At 44.6% G+C, this 23,070-nt stretch overlaps 1 protein-coding gene across 4 annotated transcripts in view; it reads left to right on the top strand.

The window, feature by feature from the left end:
* aff4 (AF4/FMR2 family, member 4) overlaps window positions 1-7,362 on the top strand; it is an 84,402-nt gene extending 77,040 nt beyond the window's left edge. For all 4 annotated transcript variants that reach the window (XM_055643325.1, XM_055643324.1, XM_055643322.1 and 1 more), the window contains 2 exons: window positions 1,909-2,132; window positions 2,976-7,362. In XM_055643325.1, coding sequence (XP_055499300.1) covers window positions 1,909-2,132; window positions 2,976-3,103 — 352 coding nt within the window. In that variant the 3' untranslated portion in view covers window positions 3,104-7,362. The remainder of the gene's footprint in view (window positions 1-1,908; window positions 2,133-2,975) is intronic.
* The last annotated feature ends 15,708 nt before the right edge of the window (window positions 7,363-23,070 follow it).

The following is a 23,070-nucleotide window of genomic DNA, read 5'->3' as shown; positions in this document are numbered from 1 at the left end:
TAACCTGGATTAAAACTTGGCTTTACTGAGTGGAAAGGTCAACAAACATGCACATCCTCAACAACAGGACTGGGCATCAAAATGCTCAAGCATTGGCAACCATGTTCACCCACGTGCCAGTGGACGATCCACCTTGGCTTACTCTCGAGATCCCTGCCATAACGAAGCCAGTCTGATTAATTACATGTAGTAAGGCAGTAAAGAAAGCGAATGGTATGTTAGCTTTCATTGCAAAAGGATTTGAGTATAGGAGCAGGGAGGTACTACTGCAGTTGTACAGGGTCTTGGTGAGACCACACCTGGAGTATTGCGTACAGTTTTGGTCTCCAAATCTGAGGAAGGACATTATTGCCATAGAGGGAGTGCAGAGACGGTTCACCAGACTGATTCCTGGGATGGCAGGACTGTCTTATGAAGAAAGACTGGATAGACTTGGTTTATACTCTCTAGAATTTAGAAGATTGAGAGGTGATCTTATAGAAACTTACAAAATTCTTAAGGGGTTGGACAGGCTAGATGCAGGAAGATTGTTCCCGATGTTGGGGAAGTCCAGGACAAGGGGTCACAGCTTAAAGATAAGGGGGAAATTCTTTAAAACCGAGATGAGAAGAACTTTTTTCACAGAGTGGTGAATCTCTGGAACTCTCTGCCACAGAGGGTAGTTGAGGCCACAGTTCATTGGCTATATTTAAGAGGGAGTTAGATGTGGCCCTTGTGGCTAAGGGGATCAGAGGGTATGGAGAGAAGGCAGGTACGGGATACTGAGTTGGATGATCAGCCATGATCATATTGAATGGCGGTGCAGGCTCGAAGGGCCGAATGGCCTACTCCTGCACCTAATTTCTATGTTTCTATGTAAAAGCAATAAGGTGCGGAACAGCGGCACCGTGGCACAACGGTATAGTTGCTGCCTTGCATCACCAGAGATCCGGGTTCGATCCTGACTGTACGGAGATGACTGTACGGAGTTTGTACGTTCTCCCTGTGACCATGTGGGAATTCCTTTCCTCACTGTTTCTCTCCCACATTCCAAAGACGTACAAGTATGTAGGCTTATTGGCTTTGGTAACATTTTAAGTTGTCCCCAGTGTGGAGGACAGTGCGAGTGCGTGCAGTTATCGCTGGTGGGCCGACGGTTTCTTTCCACTCAGTTTCTGCGCTGTATCCCCAAAGTCTAAAGGGTTACGGGGGGGAAGGCTATGGGACTTTGTCCGTCTCTATTGAACAGCAGGATGGGGCTACGTCCAAACCAGCAGCAGTGAGAGGGGACTCGATAGTCAGGAGCACAGAGAAACGTTTCTGTAGCAATAAGCGAGACTAGAGAGTGGAGTGTTACCTCTCTGGTGCTGGTGTCAAGGCTGTCTCTAATCTAGCACAGGACATTCAGAAAGGAGAGGGTGAGCAGCCATAAATCGTAGTCCATATTGGTACCAATGGCAGCGGCAGGGCGTTGAGGTCCAACAAAGGGAATTTACGGAGTCGGAAAGTAGGTTTTAAGCAAAAACAGTACTTGCGGGGTTCTGACTGACTCCATCCTGAAGAAGAATCCACCCGAAACGTCACCTATCCATATTCTCCAGCGATGCTGCCTGACCCGCAGAGTTACTCCAGCACTTTGTGTCCATTTGTGAGTTGCTGAGAAGTTGTTCCCTTTTCAAGTGAGCTGCTGATAATTTCTATCCTTCATGGCCACAAATGACAGCAATTAATTTAATTTTTTTAATTAAATTCAAAATAAAACCTGCGTAGTCAACAGGATCAGGAAGGCGAGTTGAAGCAGAGGAAAATACAATTAGTGTATTTAAAAAAATCCTTGAAGCATTTGAACATGAAAGTATGTTGTGTTTTATGGTGGTGTATAAATCTTTTTTAATCATTATTTTTTTTTCTCTTATTATCATTACGTAGCAAAGCTGCTGGCACGCCATCCCCAGTGTCTCCCAAGCTTTCTCCGGGGAATACCGGGACCTATTCCTCCGGAAGTAGCACTTCTTCCAGCAGTTCCTCTGCCTCCGTCACAATTCCGCAGAGAATCCACCAGATGGCAGCCAGTTACGTTCAAGTTACGTCCAATTTCCTCTTCGCCACCGAAGTGTGGGATCAAGCTGACCAGCTGGGTAAAGAGAACAAAGGTAGAGTCAAAGACAGCGCATTTCTATGCATTAGATCTTCATGCTTTCTCCATGAACTATCCTGAAATAGGCCTGGATAGAGTGAATGCGGAGAGGATGTTTCCACTAGTGGGAGAGTCGAGGACCAAAGGCCATAGCCTCAGAATACAATGTACTTTTAGAAAGGAGATAAGAAGGAATTTCTTTGTGGGGCTGTAGTCCCGCTGTACGAGCTAATTCAAGTTTCCCCTGATTCGAACTCGGAGAATTATGGCAATAGCCGCTCGTGGGTACTCAGGGCTCTCGTGGACATTTTTCAACATGTTGAAAAAACTTTCACGAGTCTTCCCGAGCTTACCGCGTTTCCTGAGTACCTGCCGTTAGCGTTACGAGCCGCTAAGAAACGTCCCGAGCTCCGACGTACCCGCAATGCACATTCTACATGCTTAACACGAGTTTGATTTTTTTTTTTTGAAACTCGAGAGATCTCTTGCATTAGCTCGTACAGTGGGACAGGCCCTTCAGTCAGAGGGTGGTCAGCCTTGATTGAATGGTAGAGTAGACTTGGATGGGCCGAATGGCCTAATTCTGCTCCTATGAAACATACTTTTTTTCAGGTCAAATTTATGCAGATTGAAAAGGTTTAGTTTTGAATGAAACAAACTTTGTTTTAACGCGATGGGCCGAGTAGCCTAATTCTAAGCTCCTGTATCTTAAATCGTATCGCGTTCGACACGGACATTATAGCCGAAGGGCTTGTTACTACGCTGCATTGGTCTGTTCTGTACTACGCCCTGAATATACTTAGAACATAAATGTTGCTTAATGAAGTCAGTGAACAGATTTTTGTTTGTTTGTCCGCAGACTTTTTTGTGGAGCTGGACAAAGCGATGCACCCGCTGGTGTTCAACAGCAGCAGTATGACTGACCTTGTTCGCTACAGTCGCCAGGGGTTACACTGGCTCCGCCTAGATGCTAATCTATTACCGTGAGCTCGGGGAGGGGGAAAAAAAGTTGGACAGAAGACCGGAAAAATCTGCCTTTTTCTTACTGTCACAGAATTACGTCATGTCACTCTTTCCACGTTTTTTCTAATTGTAAATAGGCTCCTGACCTTTTACAGAACAAAAAAAATTATGATATATTACCAATGAAACTATTTTTGAACCTAGTAACATAACTTTCTGATTTAAAAAAAAAAAAAGCAAATAGCATTTTTTTAACATTACTGTTACATTTCCTCACAGATACCTTAGAACTTTGGGAATTTTGTTCCTATTATGCAGGATCATTTAATTTTTGTTAGAGTCGAGAGTCTCGTAATCATGCATACCGTGACTTGCGCCTTTTACATTTCACTAATCAAGCAATCACTGCTTTGAAAGAAAAACCCAGGTTAACTTGCATGGATTCTACAATGGGTGCATTATATTTTATATTGATTCTCTATTCTGTTTGATGTTACCAAATAAGTTCATAGCTATTCTAAGGAGTTTCACCAACCTTTAAATACTGTTCAGTTCCTTGGCTGAATCAGGAATTATCACAGGGTATATTAAAAAAGAAATATTAATTGTGAGACTGTTTGCATGTTTAAAGCCAGATCTTGTTTCTGGATCAAATAGTATGACCTTATTGGGACATGTACTACTTTCGATGAAGAGGAGAATCATGCTGCTGTATCTATGGTACACAGTTCTACGAACAGCATCAATTTTCCAGCACAGTTAATATAGCGTAACGATGAATGGATCTTTTGTCAGACAAACATTTTAAGATATTAGGTGGGATTTTTTTTTTTTTTTTTTTACTGCATTCATTTTTGAATGTTGAGTGTTGGCTGACTGAATTGTCCAAAATGATCAAGTGTAACATTTGTATAGAAGGCATGCTGTCGTGTACAGAGGTTGTACAGCGTTCGCAAGGTTCACAGTCACCAGTCTGACAAATGAATAGCAGCTCCTGGCCTCACCAACGTAAACTTCTGCTCATCACCCTCACTGGGAAGGCATCTGATTCCACCTTGTGTACATAGTACGAGAGTGCACGAAAAACGTGCATTGTCCCAAAAGAAAATGAATTGACACCTTTTCACAGCGAGATTTGTATTTGCTTTGCATTTAACTGGATTAGTTTCACGACCTGCCACGGAGTGGAAAACTACTTTTTAAAAATGTCATTGAATTCCTATGTGTTAGGTTCAAGAGATGGAAAAACCGCAAGCTACCAGTATGCCGAATGTGCTTCAGAGCAGCACGATTTCTGTTCAAATCTAATTGATTAACATTGCATTTCTTTCAAACTGAAACCGTATATAGCAATCTCCATTTTGTGTATGGTTTTTGTCCTGATCTCTTTTGGGAGATTTGAATCTGCCGCTTCAAACACACTGAGTGTGCCTGATACATTTCTTGTCTTTTCCCCCCCTGATTTTAAGCATACATTTTCAGTTAGATTACAAGGTGCTGCATCAGACACTAAATCCGTGTAAAATGTGTAATTTTGAAGAGTTGTGTTGTTTTTCCAGCTTGGCTCTTGCTGTGTTGTTGTATGTTGCTACAATTAGTGACCACGTCTGCCCCGGAATCCATGCCTCCTTCCGTCTTTCAAAATGACTACACTGCTTTGTGAACCAGAGGTGGGATCTCTTTCTGTGAGAGTAAACACAAAACAAAACCAACATTTGGGAAAAGGTGCAAGCATTTTTAAGTAGACTTAAGGTGCAGCCAGGTGACCTAAGGAAATATAGTGTCCTGTATTTCTTTGTCCTAAATAGAGAATCTATTTTAATGCAATAATTATTTAAAATCCAATGTCGGCCTGCATGTCTTTATTTTAAAACTATTCCCATCCTGCCAATTTAAAAAAAAACAAAACCTCACACTTGCCGTATTCTTAACATTATGTTGGCTAGATTAGTCAATAAATGTATAAGTAACTTAAACAGGCAAAAATGGATTTATTTGGGGAGGGGGTTATTTTGGGGATATTTGTTTTTTGCTAAATTGGGCCATTTTATTTATGTATTTATTTTATTTTGAGGACACATTCTGTAAATGTGTCCCGTCTGCTGCTTTGTAATGTTCTGCAATGGATTCCCTGCTGCAAATCCACATGACGTACTTGAAGTGGCTTCAGTATTGAGAGCGCATGGATGCGACAGAGTGTGGGGTGGGACAGCATGAACAAGGGCTTTAGTTTTTTCCCTTCTCCCAGGAAGACTTTAATTGTTCTGTAATACCCCCATCTCCGTGGAAAGGTGGGCTGGATTGTGAGGTCACGCCTAATTAACAGTATCCCTTTCAACACTATTGACTTAATCTTGCGTATAGGGCTTGTCAGAAGTATATTTTTAAAAGAAATGGCAACTTTTAAGATTCGTAGAGGTTCCAATCAAATGGAGCGACGAGGAACGGCTCTGCAATCTGCTTTTCCTCGCATCTGTTACTGCCGAAATGCCTTTGTGTTTTCTGGCACACATCGGAGAAGTCAAACAAATGATATTTTGTGTATTTAACAAAAAAAAAAAATGAGTGCCACTTGTTATAGCCTAATACTTGCAAAGTGAATCTGTTTTTTGTAATGTGTTCTCCTTTTGTGCGTTCTGTGGAAACCGCTAATATATTGCCCCACAGTGCGAAACATCCTTTAAAACGGGGACGAGCAGCGTCTTCCGGAACAGTGGTATATGGAGAGATCGTCAAACACACACGCACGCACGCACACACACACACACACACACACACACACACACACACACACGCTCAGCCAAACTCCCTAATGGTCGCAACCGTTTGCCGTTGTCTCGAACTGCGTATTTGATGTTAATACTGAAGGTGTGTAATAGGCTTGTGTCTGTTATGATGTCTGCCATGGAATATCAAGTTTTTAAATGTATGTGTATTTCTAATTATAAATGTTTATTTGATAGAAATAACTGACCTTATAATATTTTATAGTATTTATTACTGTAGATATCCGGGTCATCTCGACCTTTTTTAGCACATCGTTCCCATTCTAATGCTTCCCTATCACTTGTTTTTGATTTTTTTTTTTTTTTTTTTTTTTTTTCGGACAAACAGATTTCAATTGCTCATTCGTCACCTGATTTGTTTTAATTTCAGACTTGAGCTACAAATGAATTGCTGGCTTATACGTTGAGCATTTGGGTTTTTAAAGTATGATAGCAAACAGTAGTATCAGTAAATAAAAAGGGAAATGAGATAACTATGACCATGCGAGTATGCACCTGACTTTTCTATCTTCCTGTAAAGACGTTGTGGAAATCAGTCCCGATCAGTGTTTTTAATCTCACCAAATCATTGTTCTCGATTTGCCTGTGGGCTTTTTTTTTTTTTGCTTTTAAATTCAAAGTCATTTCACACCAAGTTAAATTGATTCATGTTTGTACCTAGTCACCACCCCCAACTTACCTCCAATCATCATGTTAGCCCCACCCTCATTAAACTTACCTGTCATGGACAGGTTACTTGGGAGGGGGGAGGGGGAGGGGGGGGGGGGAGGAATAATGTAGTCACACAATTACTAACATATTGTTTTTGAGGCCCTGCTTTATGTGAATGATACATGTTCATGGAGTGTTAATCCTATCAAATAAATGTATTATGAAATAAAGGTAGTGTAATTTAGGGTATATATCTTGCAAAAACATGCCTTTGAATTAATGGGAAATTGTCTATTTTTCATTCTAATGTTCTTTTTAAGCTCCAAATTGCCGTGTTTACATATGATTTATAACACTTGAAAATGTTGGATACGGTAGTTAAATCAGTAAGTGAGAGCTCTTTTATAGCTGCGGACAATGTTCTCTAACATGGTGCCATCTTTAGCAGTATGCAGTACCTTGTCCCTTTAGAAAGTGCTGCAGAGATTGCCTCGGTCGTGGGTGAGGCATTTGCATTGGGAAGTATTTGTAAGATAATGTTTAAGGCAAGTAAAGCATTGTATAACCTGAACTTTTGGCTTCTGTAAAAATTATATATTTTCCATCATAATGGAAAAGGGTTTTTAGTAAATCTAGATTGTTGCAGCTCAGCTCTGTATTTTTCAACCTTAGTCACAAGTTGCATATTTTTAAGTAAAATGGAATTCGCATATTTACAATGTATAAAGAAAACCTCAGATTCTTATTATTCTGTCAGGAAAAGTAGATTTGCTTTGTATAATGCAGACTGTTAACTTTAGTGAATTTCCGGTGAGATTTTTCTTTAATAAATTTTTCAAATGCTGACCAGCTTGTGTGTTTGTTGTAACAGGGGCACCCAGCTTGCAGGGACCTTCTGGTAAATAAAGGGGGAAATCTTAGAAGTGCTGTTTAAATGGATCACTGTTCTCCACAATGTATTTAAGTAAAGTAAAGTAAGCTTTGTTGTCATTCAGACCTTTCAGTCTGAACGAAATTTCGTGCCTTGCAGACGTAACATATAATAAAAATGACAAAAACACACAAAAAACACAAATTTAACATCCACCACAGTGAGTTCACCAGGCACCTCCTCACTGTGATGGAGGCAAAAGTCTTTGTCTCTTCCCTCCTTGTTCTCCCTCTGCGCCGAGGCGATCCAGGATTCGGATGTTGGGACCCCGTTGGGTGATGGTAGGTAAGTCAGTCCCGCGGCTGAATTCGAGCTCCGCGGGCCGGTTCAAACTCCGCGGCTCGGGGTGGTCGAAGCTGCTGAAGCAGCCGCCCTCCAGTCCAGTGGACGAAACTGTTGTTGCGGGAGCTCCGGAAAAACAGGTCACCAACCTGTGACCTGCGAGCTCCCGACGATGTCGTCCACTGGACCCGCGGCCGAGCCCCCAAAGTAGGGTCCGCTGCCGTCGCAACACCGCCACAGCTCCGGGGTCGGGTCGCTGCTTATTTAATCACGATGTCTATCTTCGCCCGAACATCCTACGATCATGTTTGCATAATGTAGAACCCACTGGCTCGAAGGGCCGAATGGCCTACTCCTGCACCTATTGTATCTTGTCTATTGTCATTGTGTCGAAATTAAGGGCGGCACGGTGGCACAGCAATAGGGTTGCTGCTTTACAACGCTAGAGTCCCGGGTTCGATCCTGACTACGGGTGCTTGTCCCTACGGAGTTTGTACGTTCTCCCCGTGAACCAGGGTGGGTTTTCTCTGAGATCTTCGGTTTCCTCCCACACTCCACAGACGTACAGGTTTGTAGGTTAGTTTGCTTGGTATACATGTATAAATGTCTTGTGTGTGTAGGATAGTGTTAGTGTGCGGGGATCCCTGGTGGACCGAATGGCCTGTTTCCATGCTGTATCTCTAAACTAAACTAAAGCAACTTGTTATTCCATCGTTTTGGCTTAAACTGTACCTTCTGGCACTCCAGAATGTTTGTTACCTGTCATCTTTAATATCTAAAAATATTGTCTTTGTAAGTTCATTGAGTCAAGTCAAGTCAAGTTTATTTGTCACATACACATACGTCCAGCAGGAAGGGGAGTGCAGCGAAGGTTCACAAGGTTAATTCCCGGGATGGCGGGACTGTCATATCGAACAACTGGGTTTGTATTCACTGGAATTTAGATGAGAGGCGTACGAACGGCACCAACTGGACAGGATTGTGAAGACCACAAGCAGGATTATTGGTGCTCCACTCCCCTTCCTGCTGGACATATACAGGAAGAGATGTATCAACAGAGCCATCTCCATCATCAAAGACCCTTACCACCCATCGCATGACATTTTCTCCATCCTCCCATCTGGGAAGAGGTACAGGAGCATTAGCTGCAAAACCAGCAGGATGCTCCTCAGCTTCTTCCCACAGGCTATAAGACTGTTAAATGGACTTTGCCCCCTGCCAAGTATCGCGCACAAACCCCCACACTGCAGCAGAGCCACTGTTGTGCCGCTGCCGGTCGGAACGGCTGTTGAATGTTTAGTAGAGTGTTAAATTTGTTCATGACATGTATTTTTTATTTTCATTTCTATTTATTTTTTAATGCAAACTGAATGGACACTGGTTGAGCAACGTTTTTTTGTTTCCTCTGGGTATGCGAATACTCAGGAAATGACAATAAAGATATACAATACAATACAATACAATCTTATAGAAACATATACAGGTAATATTATTAAGGGATTGGACACGCTAGATGCAGGAAACATGTTCCCGATGTTGGGGGGAGTCCAGAACCAGGGGCCACAGTTTAAGAATAAGGGGTAGGCCATTTAGAACTGAGATGAGGGGGGGGGGGGGGAATTCTCCAAGAGTTGTGAATTTGTGGAATTCTCTGGTAAAATTCGAAGACTTCTTGGCACTTGGCTCTTTTTAACCCACAAACTGATGCCGTTGCCGGTACAAGTCTCCAAATGGTGCAATTACCAACTGTGGCAAAGTATGAGTTCATGCTTCCTCACCTTTTTCACAAAAACCAAGGGAGGAACATTCAAGTTCTGCTCTTCAGGTACAGAATAACATTGTCTTATTGAGGTGTATAAAGGGGAATGGATAAGGTTCATGCCCCCAGAGTCTTTTACCCATGGAAGGGGAATCAAGAACCAGAGGACATAAGTTCAAAGTGAGTGAGGAAAGATTTAATAGGAACCTGAGGGTCGACTTTGTCACACAGGATGGTGGGTAAACGCAATAAGCCAGTTGAGGTAGGCACTAAACATGTACATAGATATGACAGGTTTAGAGGGATATGGGCCAAACTCACGCACTTGGTACCAGTGTAGATGGGGCACCTTGCTCAGCATGGACAGGTTGAGGTGAAGGGCCTGTTTCCATTCTGTACGACTGTTTATGGGGGCAGGGTGTCGGGAAGCCAGAGGTGAGGCATGTTGAGGTAGGTGGTGGTGGGGATGGGCAAGTGGCATTTCAAGTCTGAAAGGTGGTCCCAACACAAAATGCCACCTGTCCATTCCCTCTACAGACGCTACACAGAAAAGCTGGAGAAACTCAGCGGGTGCAGCAGCATCTATGGAGCGAAGGAAATAGGCAACGTTTCGGGCCGAAACCCTTCTTCAGACGAAGTCTGAAGAAGGGTTTCGGCCCGAAACGTTGCCTATTTCCTTCGCTCCATAGATGCTGCTGCACCCGCTGAGTGTCTCCAGCTTTTCTGTGTAACCTTCGATTCTCCAGCATCTGCAGTTCCCTCTTAAACACCCTCTACAGACGCTGCTTGACTCACTATAAGTTCCTCCAGCACTGTTTTGTAGAGAGAAGAGCATGTGTTCACTAATGTAGGTCCCGTTGAGTCAAAAACAGGAACATTTGTCCGCAGTTATGAATAAAATTCCAGAGTACAGTATATCAACAAATACTCTAGTCCTGCCTCGGAAGAAATGCAAGAGGAGACTGGAGAGATGGGGTTAGAGGAGGTCAGTATTTGTTAGGGGTGGTGGGGAAGAGTGCTGGAGACAATACTGGCCTTGAAAGCGATATATTCCCAGGCCCTGATCTCTTGCTCCCCCAATTGCAACCTATCAAGTTCAAATGAGAGCACTTGCATTGATTTTGTTGCCTGTTGACCAATCTTTTTCTTGCTAAATTTCCTTTGGTGCTTTTTTCCAAGAACATTCCTAATAATTTATCAAATTACTTCTTTAAAAGCATCGAGGGGATCTATCGCAGTCGCTGCCTCAAAAAGGCTGGCAGTATCATCAAAGACCCACACCATCCTGGCCACACACTCATCTCCCCGCTACCTTCAGGTAGAAGGTACAGGAGCCTGAAGACTGCAACAACCAGGTTCAGGAATAGCTACTTCCCCACAGCCATCAGGCTATTAAACCTGGCTCGGCCAAAACTTTGATTATTAATAACCAATTATCTGTTATATGCACTTTATCAGTATATTTATTCATGTGTGTATATATATTAAAGTATATGGACACAATGATCTGTTTTGTAGTAAATGTCTATTATGTTCTGTGTGCTGAAGCAAAAAAATCATTGTTCTATCAGGGACACATGACAATAAACTCACTTGAACTTAAAAAAATCCACTTAATTTCCTTTCTGCTGTAACTTAAAGGATACTATATTTTACCAATCTATGTCTTTGGATACATCATTCACTTATAACGGCTCACAAATGTTACAGAAACATAGACAATAGGTGCAGGAGTAGGGCCATTCACCCCTTAGAGACAGCACCGCCATTCAATGTGATCATGGCTGATCATCCAGAATCAGTACCCCGTTCCTGCCTTCTCCCCATATCCCCTGATTCCCTTCGCCCTAACAGCTCAATCTAACTCTTGAAGTGGCAAAGTATGAGTTGATGAGTTAAAACTCCATTGAGTCAAAATGTTATTGTGAATTATCTTGTATTGTTTCTCAATTCACATTCAATTGACCAACTTTGGAAACACAACATGGAAATAAGCCCCTCGGCCCACTGACCAGCCCTCGCACTGTATACTAACACAATCCTAAACGCTAGGGATATTTTTTTAACGAGGCCAATTAACCTGCAAATCTACGCCTCTGGAGTGTGTGGGGGGAAGCCAGGGCACCTGGAGAAAACCCACGTGGTCGCAGGAAGAACGTACAAACTCTGTACAGACAGCACCCGTAGTTAGGATCACTTGTACAACCACATTCCTGTGCCATATGAGTAGCTGATACTAAAACCGAACCCGGGTCTCTGGCGCTGTGAGGTAACAACTCTCGTACAGCTTGCTAGTGAGAATTGAACTGGAAACTTGCCAGGAGAGAAGAGATGAATTGCCACTGGCAATCTGTTATAATGAGTGCACAATACCAAGTACCCGATCTACAGCCTTAATTTAGGGGGCATGAATGCAGATGCTGGTTTATGCCGAAGATAGACAAAATGCTGAAGTAACTCAGCAGGTCAGGCAGCATCTCTGGGGGGAAAAGGAATAGGTGACGGTTCAGGTTGAGACCCGTTTAGTTTGGAGAGATACAGCGTGGAAACAGTCCCTTCGGCCCACTGAGTCCGTGCCGACCAACGATCCCCGCATACTATCACAGTCCTACAATTACACCAAGGCAATTAGCCTGCAGCCTGTATGTATTTGGAGCGGGGGGTGGGGGGGGGGGGGGGGGGGGGGGGGGGGGGGGAGGGAGAGGAGAACAGGAGATCCCAGAGAAAACCCTTGCAGGTCAGGGGGGAGAACGTGCAAACTCCATACAGACATCGCCCATAGTCAGGATCGAACCCGGCTCTCCGGGGATGGAAGGCAGCAACTCGACTGCTGCACCACTGTTCCGCACCTTATTGCTTTTACATGTAATTAATCAAACTGGCTGAAGGCCGACTTATGTGATGCCAGGGATCTCGAGAGGAAGCTAAGGTGGATCACTAGACAATAGGTCATTCGGTGGATCAGGAGTAGGTCATTCGGCCCTTCGAGCCAGCACCGCCATTCAATGTGATCATGGCTGATCATCCCCAATCAGTAACCCATTCCTGCCTTCTCCCCATATCATAGAAACATAGAAAATTGGTGCAGGAGTAGGCCATTCGGCCCTTCGAGCCTGCACCGCCATTCAACATGACCATGGCTGATCATCCAACTCAGTATCCTGTACCTGCCTTCTCTCCATACCCCCTGATCCCTTTAGCCACAAGGGCCACATCTAACTCCCTCTTAAATATAGCCAATGAACTGGCCTCAACTACCTTCTGCGGCAGAGTATTCCAGCGATTCACCACTCTCTGTGTGAAAAAGGTTTTCCTCATCTCGGTCCTAAAAGATTTCCGCCTTATCCTTCAACTGTGACCCCTTGTTCTGGACTTCCCCAACATCGGGAACAATCTCCCCTGACTCCGCTATCTTTAAGAGCTATATCTAGCTCTCTTTTGAAAGTATCCAGGGAACCGACCTCCACGGCCCTCTGACGCAAAGAATTCCACAGATTCACAACTCTCTGCATGAAATTTTTTTTCCTCATCTCTGTTCTAAATGGCTTACTCCTTATTCTTAAACTGTGGCCCCTGGTTCTGGACTCCCCCGACATCGGGAACATGTTTCCTGCCTCTAGCGTGTCCAAGCCCTTAACAATCCCATAAACCCATAATAATCTTACATGTTTCAATAAGATCCCCTCTCATCCTAAATTCTAGAGCACACAAGCCCAGCCGTTCCATTCTCTCAGCATATGACAGTCCCACCATCCCGGGAATTGTCCTTGTGAACCTACACTGCACTCCCTCAATAGCAAGAATGTCCTTCCTCAAATTTGAAGGCCAAATCTGCACACAATACTCCAGGTGTGGTCTCACTAGGGCTCTGTACAAATGCAGAAGGACCTCTTTGCTTCTATATTCAACTACTCTTGTTATGAAGGCCAACATGCCATTCACTTTCTTCACTGCCTGTTGTACCTGCATGCTTACTTTCTTTGACTAATGAAGAAGTACACCCCAGATCCCGTTGTACATCCTCTTTTCCCAACTTGTCGTCCACTGGCACGTGGGTGAACATGGTTGCCAATGCACGAGCCGCGCCTTTGGCATTTTGATGCCCAGTCCTGTTGTTGAGGATGTGCATGTTTGTTGAGCTTTCCTCTCAGTAAAGCCAAGTTTTAATACAGGTTAACTCAGGAACTCTGAGAAGTATTGTGGAAATAGAAGCTTTCCATTTGGAGAATATATGTTTAAAATGCATTACATTTTCATCGCAACAGTTAATTTTTTTTTTTTTTTTGCATCAATGTTGTCTGGAAATTTATCATTAAAATTTTAAAATGACCCCAAGACAGAGTATGAAGTGAACTCAAGGTTAAACAGCAAAACACATCGACAATCAAAGGGCAAGTGGTAAATTACCTTCTGAGGAAGGACATTATTGCCATAGAGGGAGTGCAGAGAAGGTTCACCAGACTGATTCCTGGGATGTCAGGACTGTCTTATGAAGAAAGACTGGATAGACTTGGTTTATACTCTCTAGAATTTTAGGAGATTGAGAGGGGATCTTATAGAAACTTACAAAATTCTTAAGGGATTGGACAGGCTAGATGCAAGTAGATTGTTTCCGATGTTGGGGAAGTCCAGGACAAGGGGTCACAGCTTAAGGATAAGGGGGAAATCCTTTAAAACCGAGATGAGAAGAACTTTTTTCACACAGAGAGTGGTGAATCTCTGGAACTCTCTGCCACAGAGGGTAGTCGAGGCCAGTTCATTGGCTATATTTAAGAGGGAGTTAGATGTGGCCCTTGTGGCTAAGGGGATCAGAGGGTATGGAGAGAAGGCAGGTACGGGATACTAGGTTGGATGATCAGCCATGATCATATTGAATGGCGGTGCAGGCTAGAAGGGCCGAATGGCCTACTCCTGCACCTAATTTCTATGTTTCTATGTTTCTAGAAGGGCCGAATGGCCTACTCCTGCACCTAATTTCTATGTTTTCAACACCAGGTGATTGAGCTTGAGTGCTGCTGTACGAATTCTAGAAAATAAAATAATATAACAACACATGGAAATGTCTAAAATAAAAATAAATTTGCTTTTTAAAAAAGGCAGCATTGCAACTTACCTTAAGGTGTTCAGTCAATGTTTTGGAATATTTTAGTGCACTATCTTTCTTTAATTTGAACAACCTCATGTACAAAAGCGACTGGCATCGGAGACTGGAAAACAGTGATATTGACTTTAATTTCATTATTCATAAGAGAATATACTTTTGTAAACATTGATTTCAGTTTGATCAGCCAAAACTGGAGTGAAGATTCTAAGGTTGCATCAATCGTCTAAAATGTTCTTTAATAAAGTATTCTTTAATATATAAGTATTCTCATGCTTATCATCCTTCTCCTCATATGTATCCATGTTATTCACTTCAACCTGTGTGTGACCTGCTGTCTGCTTCCTGGGTACACACATTTTCCTATTAGATGAGGTGATGCCGATCATATTGTGGCCTCCAATTTAGGCTTATCGAGTCATCGCCTCTCTCCTGCCTCACATAGTTTAGCCTTTTCAAATAAGTGCGTGGTCTCAGTACAGATATTATCCATGTGTTCTTTCCAATCAAAAAATAACCTCTCCCCTCTGTTATCAGATTTCTAAACAGCCATTCCATAAGTTAGGATATAGTTCTGATCTTCCAACTGAACTCATTCTGGACTTTAAATCTTTTCTCAAAATCTGTTACTCAGCAATCATGAAAAACTATATGAAGGCACGGGTGATAGAAACATAGAAACATAGAAATTAGGTGCAAGAGTAGGCCATTCGGCCCTTCGAGCCTGCACCGCCATTCAATATGATCATGGCTGATCATCCAACTCAGTAATCCTGTACCTGCCTTCTCTCCATACCCCCTGATCCCCTTAGCCACAAGGGCCACATCTAATTCCCTCTTAAATATAGCCAATGAACTGGCCTCGACTACCCTCTGTGGCAGAGAGTTCCAGAGGTTCACCACTCTCTGTGTGAAAAAAGTTCTTCTCATCTCGGTTTTAAAGGATTTCCCCCTTATCCTTAAGCTGTGACCCCTTGTCCTGGACTTCCCCAACATCGGGAACAATCTTCCTGCATCTAGCCTGTCCAACCCCTTAAGAATTCTCCTAAATTCTAGAGAGTGTAAACCAAGTCTATCCAGTCTTTCTTCATAAGACAGTCCTGACATCCCAGGAATCAGTCTGGTGAACCTTCTCTGCACTCCCTCTATGGCAATAATGTCCTTCCTCAGATTTGGAGACCAAAACTGTACGCAATACTCCAGGTGTGGTCTCACCAAGACCCTGTACAACTGCAGTAGAACTTCCCTGCTCCTATACTCAAATCCTTGTGCTACAAAAGCCAACATACCATTTGCTTTCTTTACTGCCTGCTGCACCTGCATGCCTACCTTCAATGACTGGTGTACCTTGACACCCAGGTCTCGCTGCATCTTCCCCTTTCCCAATCGGCCACCATTTAGATAATAGTCTGCTTTCCTGTTTTTGCCACCAAAATGGATAACCTCACATTTATCCACATTATACTGCATCTGCCAAACATTTGCCCACTCACCCAGCCTATCCAAGTCACCTTGCAGTCTCCTAGCATCCTCCTCACAGCTAGCACTGCCCCCCAGCTTAGTGTCATCTGCCTACTTGGAGATATTGCCTTCAATTCCCTCATCCAGATCATTAATATATATTGTAAATAGCTGGGGTCCCAGTACTGAGCCTTGGGGTACCCCACTAGTCACTGCCTGCCATTGTGAAAAGGACCCGTTTATTCCTACTCTTTGCTTCCTGTTTGCCAGCCAGTTCTCTAGCCACATCAATATGTACCCCCAATACCGTGTGCTTTAAGTTTGTATACTAATCTCTTATGTGGGACCATGTCGAAAGCCTCTGGAAGTCCAGATACACCACATCCACTGATTCTCCCCTATCCACGCTACTAGTTACATCCTCGAAAAATTCTATAAGATTCGTCAGACATGATTTACGTTCTGTAAATCCATGCTGACTTTGTCCAATGATTTCACCACTTTCCAAATGTGCTGCTATCCCATCTTTAATAACTGACTCTAGCAGTTTCCCCACTACCGATGTTAGACTAACTGGTCTGTAATTCCCCGTTTTCTCTCTCTCCTTCCCTTCTTAAAAAGTGGGGTTACGTTTGCTACCCGCCAATCCTCTGGAACTACTCCAGAATCTAAAGAATTTTGAAAGATTATTACTAATGCATCCATTATTTCTGGAGCTACTTCCTTAAGTACTCTGGGATGCAGCCTATCTGGCCCTGGGGATTTATCGGCCTTTAATCCATTCAATTTACCCAACACCACTTCCCGACTAACCTGGATTTCACTCAATTCCTCCAACTCCTTTGACCCGCGGTCCCCTGCTATTTCCGGCAGATTATTTATGTCTTCCTTTGTGAAGACGGAACCAAAGTAGTTATTCAATTGGTCCGCCATATCCTTGTTCCCCATGATCAACTCACCTGTTTCTGACTGCAAGGGACCTACATTTGTTTTAACTAATCTCTTTCTTTTCACATATCTATAAAAGCTTTTGCAGTCAGTTTTTATGTTCCCTGCCATAAACATGTTGTGATGTTTCGGGTCTTCAGAAGAAGAAGGGACTCTACCCGAAACGTCACCCATTCCTTCTCTCCAGAGATGCTGCCTGTCCCGCTGAGTTACTCCAGCATTTTGTGTCTACCTTCGGTTTAAACCGGCATCTGCACTCTTTCTTTCCGACACTGAAAAACTATATTCTGCACTCTGGTACTTCTCTCATTTCTCAACCTGTTGTTGTGCAGGGCTTGATTGTATTCATGCATAATACAGTGCCATTCATAATGTTTGGGACACATGGCTTCACAGGTGTTTGTAATTGTTCAGGTGTGTTTAATTGCCTCCATAATACAGGTACAAGAGAGCTCTCAGCACCTAGTCTTTCCTCCAGTCTTTCCATCACCTTTTATTGCTGTTTATCAACATGAGGACCAAAGTTGTGCCAATGAAAGTCAAATAAGTCATAATGAGACTGAGAAACAAGAATAAAACTGTTAGAGACATCAGCCAAACCTTAAGCTTACCAAAATCAACGGTTTGGAACATCATTCAGAAGAAAGAGAGCACTGGTGAGCTTACCAATCGCAAAGGGACTGGCAGGCCGAGGAAGACCTCCACAGCTGATGACAGAAGAATTATCTCTATAGTTAACAAAATCCCCAAACGCAGCCTGTCCGACAGATCAGAAACACTCTTCAGGAGTCGGGTGAGGATTTGTCAATGACCACTGTCCGCAGAAGACTTCATGAACGGAAATACAGAGGCTGCACTGCAAGATGCAAACCACTGGTTAGCTGCAAAAATAGGATGGCTAGGTTACAGTTTGCCAAGAAGTACTTAAAAGAGCAACCACAGTTCTGGAAAAAGGTCTTGTGGTCAGATGAGACGAATATTAACTTATATCAGAGTGATGGCAAGAGCAAAATATGGAGGAGAGAAGGAACTGCCCAAGATTCAAAGCATACCACCTCATCTGTGAAACACGGTGGTGGGGGTGTTATGACCTGGGCATGGATGGCTGCTGAAAGTATTGGCTCGCTTATCTTCATTGATGATATAAGTGCTGATGGTAGTGGCATAATGAATTCTGAAGTGTATAGACACATCCTATCTGCTCAAATTCCAACAAATTCCTCAAAACTCATTGGCCGGCGGTTCATTGAGTAGAAGCACTGGAGGATCCTCGGAGACATTCTGAATTTCCTCAATTGCCTGAGGTGGTAAAGACGCTGCCTTGCCTTACTCACGAGTGCTGCAGCGTGTGATGCCCATGTCATATCCTCAGAGATGTGGACTCCCAGGTATTTAAAACAGCTCACCCTATCCACAGGATCCCCATTTATCCTCAATGGTGGAGTAAAGAGGCAAATAAATAAATGATGGGTCTTTGTTCGAAACATTAAGGAGGGCACTGTACATATAAATATGAATCTTCAACAATATGCCATCCATTTAAGTGAGTGTTTCAAAAAATTATTTACAGAGGCTCTAATCTTATTTACAGTACTTTACACAGCATTTATTTATAAACTCATCGGTTACATCAGTCTGAAGAAGGGTTTCGGCCCGAACTGTTGCTTATTTCCTTTGCTCCATAGATGCTGCCTCACCCGCTGAGTTTCTCCAGCCATTTTTGTCTACCTTCGATTTTCCAGCATCTGCAGTTCCTTCTTAAGCGGTTACATTTGATGATGCATTACAAAAGGAACAACGACTGCTGCTGTGAAAACAGAACATGGAATGAGAATACTGGCCTCACGATCTTGGTGGCCTTAAGTTTCCAACATAAAAACATCTTTGGGATGTGGGAGGAAACCAGAGCACCTGGAGGAAACCCACGCGGTCACAGGGAGAATGTGCAAACTCCACACAGACAGCACCCGAGGTCAGGATTGACCCTGGGGCTGTGATGCAGCAAATCTACCAGCCGTACCTGATAACTATGGCCTTGGAATGTTGTGTAAAAATCGCTTGTATCAACCTGTGCCTGAATATTATCAGGGACTTTCTTTGCTGAGACGTTGTGATGGGAATGGAGCATTTCTCCATGAACCCGAAGAGAGGGGTCTCGACCTGAAATGTCACTGATCCATGTTCCCCAAAGATGCTGCCTGACCAGCTGAGTACTCCAGCACTTTGTGTCCTTTTGTGTACTAACCGGCACCTGCAGTTGTTTGTTTTTGCTAATACGATGATAATCCCTTACTCGGTCAATGCAGACAAACAGCAAGACCGCTCCGCCCAGCGACCCAGGAGCTTCCAGGAGCTCATTGTAGACTTCAGGAAGTCCAGAGGTGGCACGCACACCCCCATCCACATTAACGGGACGGAGGTGGAACGTGTTTCTAGCTTCAGGTTCCTGGGAGTCAACATCTCCGATGACCTCTCTTGGACCCACAATACCTCTACTCTGATCAAGAAGGCTCATCAGCGTCTCTTCTTCCTGAGGAGACTGAAGAAGGTCCATCTGTCTCCTCAGATCCTGGTGAACTTCTACCGCTGCACCATCGAGAGCATCCTTACCAACTGCATCACAGTATGGTATGGCAACTGCTCTGTCTCCGACCGGAAGGCATTGCAGAGGGTGGTGAAAATTGCCCAACGCATCACCGGTTCCACGCTCCCCTCCATTGAGTCTGTCCAAAGCAAGCGCTGTCTGCGGAGGGCGCTCAGCATCGCCAAGGACTGCTCTCACCCCAACCATGGACTGTTTACCCTCCTACCATCCGGGAGGCGCTACAGGTCTCTCCGTTGCCGAACCAGCAGGTCGAGGAACAGCTTCTTTCCGGCGGCTGTCACTCTACTCAACAACGTACCTCGGTGACCGCCATTCGCCACCGCCCCCGGACACTGTTCCCACGGGAAAAACATTATGTCTGTATATACACTTATTAAATTTTTTATTCAAATCATTTGCTATGTCGCTCTTCAAGGGAGATGCTAAATGCATTTCGTTGTCTCTGTACTGTACACTGACAATGGCAATTTTACTTCGGAGTCACGTGAGTGACTACGTGAAGAACCCACCCAGCGCGCAGGCGCGGCATTACGTCAGCAGTGCAACAGCGGCAGCAGCTGGAGCCAGGCTCTCCAGCTGCAGCATAAAGACGAGACCTCAGGTAAGTGCCTTTTTTGTTTCAGAGTCGCGCTAGAGAGAATAATGGCCTCTCGCAAGCGACCAGCCAGGAGGACTGCCTGCCCTACTCCACCCGAGGACGGGTCCATAGCGGGACGGCAGCCTCTCGCAGCGGAGGAGCTTTTTCAACGCTCCCGCTCACCCGACACCGAGCCGCCCCCAGTGCTGCAAATCTCGACGCCCCGCACAGGGAGGAAGGCGACACAGAAAACCGACCGGCCGGTGTCCTCCGATGATTCGGAGGAACGGGTACACTCTCCCCCACCGAAAAGGGGAGACGTTCGGATGAGCTGCATGAGGCAGCTCCTCGAACGTATGATTAATGAGGAGATGCGGCATCTCCCAGGAGGACGGGCTTTGGCCTCCTCCTCTCCACACCCTTCTGTACCCTCTATATTCGAGGGCAGTAAGGGAGGCCAGGACTGGGCTGGCCTATCCCAAGGGCAGGCGGAGGATATCGTCAGCATGCCGGGCGTGCCGGAAGAAGAGCTACTGGGTGTAGTGGGCCGATATGCGGCACCACCAACAACTGGGATGGTGTTGCCACCCAGAATGGCGGCAACTATAAACAGGCTGTCCAACAACCCGCTGCAGGACAAGGCTGTCCAGCAGGCCCTTGACAACTACATCGCGCCCGAAAATTGCGAGGCGCTGAAGGTCAAGACGGTAAATGGGCAGATCTGGAACCAGCTGGGGCAGCACATAAGGGCTCAGGAGGTAAAAATGCAGCGAGTCCTGAAGCTACACTCAGCAGCCGTCACCGCCTTTGCTCGGTCAGTTGGGGAGGAAGACCTGACCATACCCCAGCAAGATGCCCTCGCACTGATGTGCGGCACCACGTACGAGCTAAACAACCTACGGCGGGACAACATCAGGCCTGCCCTCAACCCAACATATGCGGGCCTCTGTAAAGCTCCAGCGCCCGAACGACAGGCGCTGCTATTTGGTGCGGATCTGGCCAAAAGGCTCAAGGAGTTGGAAGAGGCGGCAAAACCAGTAGGCCTCATGAGGGCAGGGCCAGGACCGAGCAGGGCGAAGACACCCAGTTGGCCGCACGCCTCGGCAGCCACCAGCAGATACCGAGCTGGTGAAAGCCTGGTGACCGCCTCCCACTACCCCCAGTGCTCTTTTTTAGAGCGGGGCCCAGGGCGGAGCCGTGGGAAGATGCGTCGCCCCACCGCAGCACCAACACGGACAACCTTGGGCCAGACCCACCGGAAACGACCCCACAAGTGAACATGGAGGTAGGTGGGTCTGGTTCCTGTCAACATACACAGACAAAGGGTGTAGTATTAACAGGGGGACGTTTGAGGTTCTTCAAGCATGTTTGGTGCTCCCTTACTAACAATCAGTTTATACTCAACAGTATTAGTGGATACAAGATTGAATTCAAACCAGGCGTAGAACCGCCAGTTCAGCACATGCCCCAAAGGGTGTTTCCTTCCCTCGGCAGTTGAGAAGGTAGAAGGACAAGCTGAACTTGATCGGCTCGTGGCTAAAGGCATCATAGAAATGACCACACACGAGCCGCAAGAATTTGTATCAAATATTTTTCTCAAAACTAAAAAAGATGGTGGATGTCGCATTATTATTGACCTGACATCACTTAATCAGTCTGTTGAGTATCAACATTTCAAAATGGAGACATTTGTCACTGCCAGACAACTGATCTCCAAGGGATACTACATGGCAAGCATAGATATCAAAGATGCTTACTATTTGGTACCCATTCATAAAGATTACTTTAAATATCTGAAATTTATCTGGAGGGGCCAGCTATGGCAGTACCGAGCTTTGCCCAATGGTTTAACGACAGCTCCCAGACTATTTACGAAAATTCTTAAAGTGGCCATGAAGAAATTGAGAGAATTAAAACATTTAGTAGTGGCCTATCTGGACGATGTTCTCATATTAGGAAGAACACGGGATCAAGCTGTCGCAGGAGTGTTAGCCACTAAACAACTCCTTGAAACTTTGGGTTTTATCCTCCACCCAGATAAATCAATATTGGAGCCTACTACTAACATGGATTACTTAGGCTTCACTATTGACACGATTCACATGACTGTCACTCTGCCCAGAAACAAAACAGTTTCACTCATTGAAGCTTGTAGCCATTTAATTGCTACACCGCAACCTAGAATACGGCATGTAGCCAGAGTTATTGGCTCTATAGTAGCAGCATTTCCGGCTGCCCAACATGGGCCCTTGCATTATCAAAATCTCCAAAGAGCAAGGACTCATGCATTACGCCTTCATAGGGGGCATTATGATCGCAAAATGGATTTACCCGCTGAAGCCAAATTAGAACTTCAGTGGTGGGTTGACAATATTTGGCACAGTCACAGTCCTATCACCGTAACCAATCCTAACATAACCATTGCAACGGATGCCAGTGCTTTAGGCTGGGGAGCTACTAACTCCAAAGACAGCACAGGTGGCAGATGGACTAATTCAGAGGCATCGCTACTACACTCACTGGGCATTAACTTTTTGGAAATGCTCGCCGCCTTTTATGGGCTAAAAGCATATGCATCTGGTATGCGACACGTGCATGTTAGAATTATGATCGACAACACTACGGCAGTATCTTATATCCAGCACATGGGTGGCATTAAATCAGTATCATGCGACAAATTAACTGCTATAATCTGGCAATGGTGTGTCGAGAGACATATTTGGCTATCAGCTGCCTATTTACCAGGCAAGCTAAATTTAGTGGCGGACACCAGGTCACGAAAATTCAACGACAACATCGAATGGATGTTGGACCCAAAATCATTTGCTAAAATTATCAAGCAATATGGTACGCCAGATATAGATTTGTTTGCGTCTAGGTTAAATCACCA

The sequence above is a fragment of the Leucoraja erinacea genome, chromosome 11 (assembly GCF_028641065.1).
Source record: "Leucoraja erinacea ecotype New England chromosome 11, Leri_hhj_1, whole genome shotgun sequence".
NCBI classification, from domain to species: domain Eukaryota; kingdom Metazoa; phylum Chordata; class Chondrichthyes; order Rajiformes; family Rajidae; genus Leucoraja; species Leucoraja erinaceus.
The sequence above is the reverse complement of the archived record's forward strand: the minus strand, read 5'-3'. Positions and strand labels throughout refer to the sequence as shown.